At 41.0% G+C, this 8,259-nt stretch overlaps 1 protein-coding gene across 5 annotated transcripts in view; it reads right to left on the bottom strand.

The window, feature by feature from the left end:
* The window catches only part of KANSL1 (KAT8 regulatory NSL complex subunit 1), a 168,096-nt gene that overhangs the window by 95,255 nt on the left and 64,582 nt on the right, over window positions 1-8,259 (bottom strand). For 3 of the 5 annotated variants that reach the window (XM_025196881.1, XM_025196883.1, XM_025196882.1), the window contains exon 4: window positions 5,309-5,437. The exons of the other annotated variants lie outside the window; for them this stretch is intronic. In XM_025196881.1, the coding sequence (XP_025052666.1) occupies window positions 5,309-5,437 (129 nt within the window). The remainder of the gene's footprint in view (window positions 1-5,308; window positions 5,438-8,259) is intronic. 5 annotated transcript variants of the gene reach the window in all.

Raw genomic sequence — 8,259 nt, 5'->3', positions numbered from 1 at the left:
CTCTTTCCCCTTCTTTCTGAATCTAAGTTTCTAGATAAATCAGTCAAAATACATGGCCATCTTTTCCTTTCTGCTCTATGTAGCCTCATGTATAGCAGCCATTTTAAAACCGAAGCCTGATTAACAGTGTGGTACTTGGATTTTTCCCCCTTCTCCTCCATCACGAAAGATCATCAGAAGGACAAATGATACATATTGTTTTCATTGTTTTGTAGAAATGTTCTACATTTTTAGTTACTACACAGCACAGTCTTGGTTACTGCCTCTGAAAAAAATCCTCTCCTGGGCACATATATTCCTATATTTAATAGGAAGCATCATGGTTTCCCATGTACTTCCAAATGTTTCCATATTTACACACATTAAATGCACACCCCCCCTGCAAGTCAGCCCTCCAAACTGGGATACATGTCTTAAGTGGAAAAACTAATTTTGCTTTGCTGACATTGAAGCATGAAGATGCGACACACTAATGGCTTCCACATTTCTGCCCCAGCAAGTAAAAGGGGCAGAGTCCAGTGTTAAGTCTCTCAGCCACTAAGGAACATGTAGCTATTGGCTAAGCACTGTAGCTTGTGCCTGAAGCAGCAATTGCATTTGCTCAGGGGGTAAGAGAGCTGCTGCATGCAGTCTATAGCATCTTGATGAGGCTCGTGGTGTGGAAACACCATTACTGGCAGGAACTTACATAAAAAACTATGTACAGTCTAGCTACTGCCTTTGCAAGGATCTAGCATCTAGCTCTGCTGTTATCCTGCCACATCAGGAAGTCTGAGTGAGGCATCAGGATATCCTGGGATACCCTACTTCCTGGACACAGTTTCCAGGAGGACTTTCTCTATGCCACAGTTGGCCTTGACTCCGGAAATCTCACCCCTCCCCTTTTCTCCCTCCCCACCCCCCAAACATCTTTAAGTTCTGACTTCCAAAAAACAAGGTTTTACAGCTTGCCTTATTTGGGGACATGTGATATGTGAGAAAATACAGCCATCTGGATGAGGAGGCAAAGTCCCTGTGCTGCTAGGTGGTGATGGCGGCGATATTAACAATGTCTTTTCAAACTGCTGCTCCGATTGCTCTCAGATTATCCTTCTCCTCTGTCATAGTTAATATTGAACTGCTGCCTGTACTCACATGAAGAAACATGAACAGTTATTCAATCACTTCCCCACTTACTAGTCTCAATGCCAGTGGGTATGGAATTCATTTTCCATCTCATAGTATGACCAGCTCATTGCTGCATTGTCAGAATATTATAGATTTGCTCTTCAGGAAAGGATGGATAACTGTGCTGGACCTTAGTATAATATTTAAGCCAGCAATAATTATTTTTAAAAGGAGGTTAATGTGTTGAGGATTGAAAAACACCTATTTTTTAAAAAGGACAAAAAGGGGGCACAGAGAACAGTGGAAACAAAAGATCCCACCATCCCAAACTATTTCAGAACACTTTAAAAAACAGGTACACACACACACACTGCTATTATATAATCTAGCAATACAATTTTTCTTCAGCCAAATAATTCAGATGTAGCAAGAGGCCCTGCAGTTTTAAGACTAAGCGATGTGTATTTATTTCACTAATAAAGGAATCATTAGTTTTTTGTAATTAAAAATACACTATTTCAGATAACAGTTGAGGAAGCAGTTCTGAACAAAGTCACCCTGCTCACAGACAGGTAAAATAAGGAGTCAAATACATGCATGTATATTTAAAATGTCACATGCATTCCTTAAATCAGGGGCACAAAAATACTTTCAATATATCCAAATTCTAACCCCACCATTAAGACTTCCACTAGTGTCAGAAAGGCAAGATGCAGCTGCATGGATGAAATGTGCAGAATGTATTAATCATTTCTGGATGAGTTTCAACTTATACACACATGTTGCTGTTTTTTCTAGCATCGTTAAATTATGACAACTTTCAATCTCAGAAACTCTAACACAAATCATAGCCTTACATCTGATTACAAGAAAATTAAGTTAATAATACAGCATCTGTATCTCAGCTATCCCTACCAGGTCCAGCCCATGGTCCACATACTATGCCCCAGGGCTCACTGTGCATGTAGCATGCAGGGCTGGCGTGGGCTTGAACCAGCACTGTAGGCACTTCAGGAGTTAGTCCTCAGTGCTGCATGCAGCCCACACCCTCTGTACCACATGCAATGCCTGGTCCAGCTCGCATGTCACAAACAGTATGCATCCTGTATCTCGCACACCCTATGCCACATGCACAGCAAGTCCCGGGGCCAGCACTTCCTGCATGCAGCACACGGGGCTGGACTGACCACATGCACTGCATGCAGTACACAGGGCCAATGAGGTATGCACTGCATGAAGAGCCCTGCCAAACTGCCCCTATGTACTGGTTCCACCATGACCTGATTTGGACAGGCCCTGGAACCTGTGCACAGAGCCAGCAGGGCGTCACATGCAGCATGCATCCCAGTCCATCTCCATGTGCTGAGTGCAGGGGGCACCTGGATGCAGCATGTGGGGCCAAAGCCAGCACATGGGGTTGGTAGTGGGCTGCACATCCAACACCCTTGGTCTGAAAGACATCTCAGGTTTCACTAAGCTCATCAAGGAGCAAAATGGACCACATGATAGAGTACAGTACTCAGATTGGTTCTGGCTAGTTGCCATAGAAACCAAAAACCAAAAGGAAACTGAAAACTCTATTCTGCTGTTCTGTGTAATCTGGTTCCAAAAGGGCCTCAAGATCCAAGGAAGAGAAGGGAGCCAGCTCCTGATCAAACAAGAAAGTAAAACCAAAAGACAAAAGGCTTATTTAGAAAGAGTCCTCAAAGAAATGCCTCTTGTTCACCAAGTCTCTGTAGGCACATTCAGATGTGCAGGTTTGCAGCATACAGGCAACCCCACCAACGTCTAAAAGGAAGACACACAAAATATGGTTTTAAAGATGAAGAACAAGCATGAATGTCCTAACAAAATAAGGAATTCAGAGGGAGTGAGGATAAAGACGAGACGAGACAGAACTTTGTTTTATTTGCTGCAATGTTTTAAACTAAGAAGATGCTGGTTTCCAATAAATTTTCCTGAAGGTCTGCACTGCAGAAGAACAGGCAAGATGCATAAGATGCTATTTGTAAGAAACATGTTAAGTGTCCACTATAAAGCAGCATTCCTGTTACAGGACACCTTGACGAGTGGGTCATCTGATAATAATAGGTAACCCACATATTTTGGGGCAAAGGAAAGGTAGGATTAGGATACCCATGACCCCCATATTTGGGTTGACTTTTTAAAAAACAGTCTTAAAAGTTGCTGTCCCTTCTCTGGGAGCTGGAAAGATAGTGTGGGATCAGATGAAGAAAGGAACTGCACAGAAAAGGGAGGAGGAGAGTATTCTCAGACCATATATTTTGCAGAGCATGCTTTTGCATAAAGACCAACTGCCAACCACTGACAAGAAGCAAAGCTGATATTCACAACTAACAAAAAGTAAAAAGGAAGATAGCACATGAGTACTGTCTCTCTCTCAAGGTGGAAATTCAAGAGCAAACATACACAAGCATCTCCCAACTGCCCCAGATTTCATTTTCCAATGCTCTGAAAATGAAGGGTTTCACAAAACGAATATATTATTATTTACACCTTTACTAAACAAACAAAAACACCACAAAAAACTAGTCTACAGTCAGACCACTTTCAGGTATTAACTGTAACCAAATTCAATGGTACCCATCAACCAAATAAAGGAAGTGCTATCTAGCTTAAAACACACTTTGTTTTTTCTTCTCACCTCTTATGACTTGTTAGGCCAACAAAAACTAAAAATTAGTGTCTCAGCTGAATACCCATCCAAAAGGAAGATATTCTACAGTTCCGACAACTTCCTCTGAATTAATACCAGGCTTCTAAGCAGAATAACAAAAGGAAACTCACAACAACCCACTGGCTAGGTCAAATACTTTTTTATCTATCTATATAGATATCTATATATTTTTTTTATTTTTATTTATTTATTTATTTATTTTTACACAAATGAAGGCAACCTTGAGCATCAGAAGGCGTTCACATTTGAGAATAGCTGGGATTCTACTCCACTTTTCCATTTGCTTTAACTAGGAACAGTTAAAGCCTTTTATCACATCTTCCCGCAACAGAACGGGTTTCTCTGTAAAGGAAAGTCCGCACTTCTGGAGGACTGCATTGACTGATAACAAAGGATGGCAGGAAGCTTAAAAACAAGAATTCATTTAACTAAAAAAACCTCAGCGTTTTAGAACCATTTTAGAGCTGTAGCCCCTGGGGTGGGGGCTGAGACCCTGCAGGACAATCCATGTGCTTTGTTGGGGGGACACTGCCCTGTGGGGGGCAGGGGACCCACCCCTCCTAAGCAGCCCCTCCACACTTACCTGCATCCCCCCACCCCCTCCTGCAAACCCCACATCATACCCCCACCCCAATCACACACCTACCATGTGATAAGGAAACCAAAAGCAAACATTAAAACATACAGCTATTTAGGATTTATTTTGATGGAAGCCTACCAGTGTCTCTACCAAGATGCGTTAGTATTGTAAATATAACAATAAAACACTGCCCATCTGATCAATCCCACTCTCTCTTTTGTTCTAATTGTGGAAGAACGTGGATTTTGGGGTATTTTAAAAAGTGAGTTTGGGATGCTGCTTCAGCAATCCACTTGGCACAAAGGGTAGTGTCCCCAAATACAAATTGCCCGGGCCCCAGAAGCTCCCGAGGGCAAGTAGCCCTGAGCTGCTGGCGAGGGCAGGTTTTTATACTTCTGGGGCCAGCACAGGTGCTGGCCCTGGGCTCTAGCTCCCCCTGGCTGCAGATCCGGGAGGAGCCAGGCAGGTTATTTTGCCCCAAGTGGCACAATTTGCCCCACACCAAAGTGCATGTCCAGGCACATGTACCAAGGCAAAAAGCCCCAGCTCAAAATTTGCACTGCTTCTATTTGAGCTGCTGCAAACACATGTGCCTGCATGTGTGAATGCATCCACTGGGCTCCAAAGAGAGGTCCACAGACACTTACCTTTCGTACGGAAACACTTCCTCACTCACCCAAGTGCACTAATAGATGCCACAAGCTTGTTAACTTAATCTCAACAACTGCCTGCTCAAACCAAGATGAAGCATTCTATGAAGCAACTCTTTCTGTCTCTCAAGATGATTGTTTCTTATGTGAAATATTCCCTCTTCTAAAAGAGAGCTGTAAAGTCCATTCAAGTTTCAGTCAGGAATTAGTGTTCATTATTGCAAGAAAGCTTTCCAAAATAAATGTTTTTAGCAATATCAACTACAAAAATACCTTACTTTGAAGTGGCTTTGGATACAGTTAACAATTGCAGCTAGCATCATACAATAAAGTGTCGTTGTTAATTTATAAGACTTGCTATTATTGAAGGGTTGCAAATTTTTCAGTCTACACCTTTCCGGTCTGTGGAAGGAAGTGAGAATTAGGATTCTAGTTTCAAACATGCTTCCATTCCTTACACACAGTAATCCAACATTGACAGGCTATACACCCTAGGCCTTTCGCTGCTACTAAATTGTCTAAATTAATTAAGGATTACCAAAAAAATTCAACGGAACCATTTATCCAAAATCTGACAAAGTATGCCTTTTCCATATGGATGGGCACAAACAAATCTGAGATAAATGCTTAGTAGGAGAGCCAGACTGAGCAGCCTACTAGATGCTGCAAAGAACTTTTCCAAAAAAATTCAAGTCCTTGAGACCACTGATGTTTTGGGTTACAAGCACAAATATTTAGATGGTGAAAGAATGGAAGAGACAACCAAATAAATTTAACAACACCGTAGATTCCATCTTCACTTGTGTTGCAGTTAAAAACTAGCATAGGCAATTTTGGTGTCACAGCAAAGCGGGCCCTTCCTCAAAGATCTACCAACTAATACGTAATGAACCCCCTCCAAAAACTGTTCTGCAAGACAGGGTTCAGCAACATACAGCCAACAGACCAGATCCGGCACGCACAGCAGGAAGGCTTTGCCTAGGTCCATGCCAGGACCAGATAGCAAGGAACTGCACTAAGACTAAGCAATAGGAAGCTGTGCCTGTGCCACCTCCCCTAGCCCCCTACTCCCTGGCTGGGGCACAGGCACAGCTTCCAGCCAGGAGAAACTGTACCATATCTAAGTGGGGAGACTTCCTTGGTTATACAGCATGTACTTCTTTTTGTTAGTGGAAGATTATGAATACCCGATTCAGATCCCATTGGAGAAGGAACTTTGGCTATGTTTTAGACCAATTCCTATTTCTAACTGCAGTATAGCAACAGTAGCAGGACCTCCTAGATACGGCCTCGTCAACTCCCACATAGACGTTTTATTTCTACTCAGTATGTTCAAGGTGAAGATGGTGCTAGCTACTATTTTGGTTTACTTTATGAAGATCAAGCAAAGAGGAAGGATGCAAAGCCCATTGCCATTTGTTACCTATCCGTTGGTTGAGTTGCATGTTAATTATTAACATCCCAGATTTGCAGACAGAAAAGCTAAAGAACAGTGATCACTGAAAGTAGCCAGAAAATAAAGAAAAAGTTCACCCCAGTCTGTTTTCTTAAAACACATCCTGCTAGTTTTATTAACTTATTAACATACATTTTAATTATTGATTTTTTTTTTGCTACTGCAAACAAATCAATCAAAAAAAGTTAAAACATACACTTCAGTAAAACGTCTTATAATGACATATTTAGACCTTGGGTTAAGGCAGTGGTTCTCAAACCAGGGTGTTGTGGCACCCTGAGATGCCTTAAGATCCTTTCAAGGCTGTGACAGGATGCCATGTAATGATAACACTCCTAGGTGTGTAAACATGATTCAAAAGATAAACCCAGAGATTTCAAATAGGAATCCACAGTATTAAAAACATTCTGACATGTTGCAATCTTTGAGTTCTTTGCAACAGAAATGTTATTTTTCTGTAGTCAAATTAAAGGAAAACTAAAGGGCCAGCATTTTCTGAGGGGTGCCTTTTGCCTAAAAAGGTTGAGAAACACTGCGTTAAGGGAAGGCAAAAAACAGGTGTTAATGGAGCACCCACAAAATAAGTATAAACCAGCAAATTCATCATGATTAGATTGGATTTACAAAAGTTTTGAGTTCAGTTAAAAAAAAAAAATTGTTCATTTTTGTCAGGTTTATTAAATGGAAAAAGAAAAGATTTCAGGTACAAAGTAAGTGTCTATTCCTTTTGCCTGAAAACACTTTTGTCCATGACTATGATTTCCCAAGTGCCTTTTCCTCATAATTGCCAAGACAAATCTATAGCCCAACTTATGATAGGAGAGGATTCTTGAAAGCCCTCTCTCATTGGCTAAGCTATTTATACCACTCAGGGAGATGGATAAAGCACCTATTGTAGAGACAAGTTGCTGTATCACTAGTAAACCCAACAATGTAATAAGAATAGGGGATGTTTTTTAAAGTTACTCATATTCATAAACCAAGTAACATGCCAGAATTGCTTTTACTCTTTCCATAATTTACTATGAATGCACAAATACAGGAGATTTTCCAAATGCCTCTTTATCTGAAGTAAACGATTATAGGAATCAAAGTTGGAGAGAGAGAGAGAGAGAGAGAGAGAGAAAAAAAAAAAAAGCATAGTATAAAACACCACCAGAAAATAAAATAAAAAGCAGTGTCAGAAACCGGAAGAGGCACTATCATTTTAAGTACCTTTAACAGAAGTCACCTACTCGCCATAATCCTAGGTTTTGTGACTTGGGACTACAAACTCCATTTCTGGCTCTAATACCAACTGTATTACCATTAGTAAGTCTCAAACCATTTTTCTGTCTGTTTATGCCTCTGTGAACTGATAATAGTTCAAAACCAGTTGCAAGGTTTTTTATTCATCGTTTGCAAGATGTTGGTTGTTAGAAAATTAGGATTGGAAGGGACCTCAGGTCATCTAGACCAACCCCTGCTCAAAGCAGGACCAAGTAAAAAGCTGCAACCATTCAACAAGTGCTCCTTGTCCCTAAAACAAAAAACACATCTCCTCTGATGATGGAATTGTTTTACAGGTTTCAAACAACCCAAACACTCTTGCAGTGAGCCACTTTTTAAACAAATTCCCCTTTCCAGCTGGCAAGCAGGATTACAGGAAGATTTTTCCCTCATCAAGGATAAATGCAGAGTTTTATCAAGCAGATACAGCTGAGTTGGCAGGTTTGACAGTGTTGAGCAACTCTTCTTCCTTCAGCTTTTATTAATGGAGCAGGAATGG

Source organism: Alligator sinensis, unplaced genomic scaffold, assembly GCF_000455745.1.
Source record: "Alligator sinensis unplaced genomic scaffold, ASM45574v1 scaffold444_1, whole genome shotgun sequence".
NCBI classification, from domain to species: Eukaryota; Metazoa; Chordata; order Crocodylia; family Alligatoridae; genus Alligator; species Alligator sinensis.
Note: the sequence above shows the minus strand (reverse complement) of the source record. Positions and strands in the feature narration are given on the sequence as shown.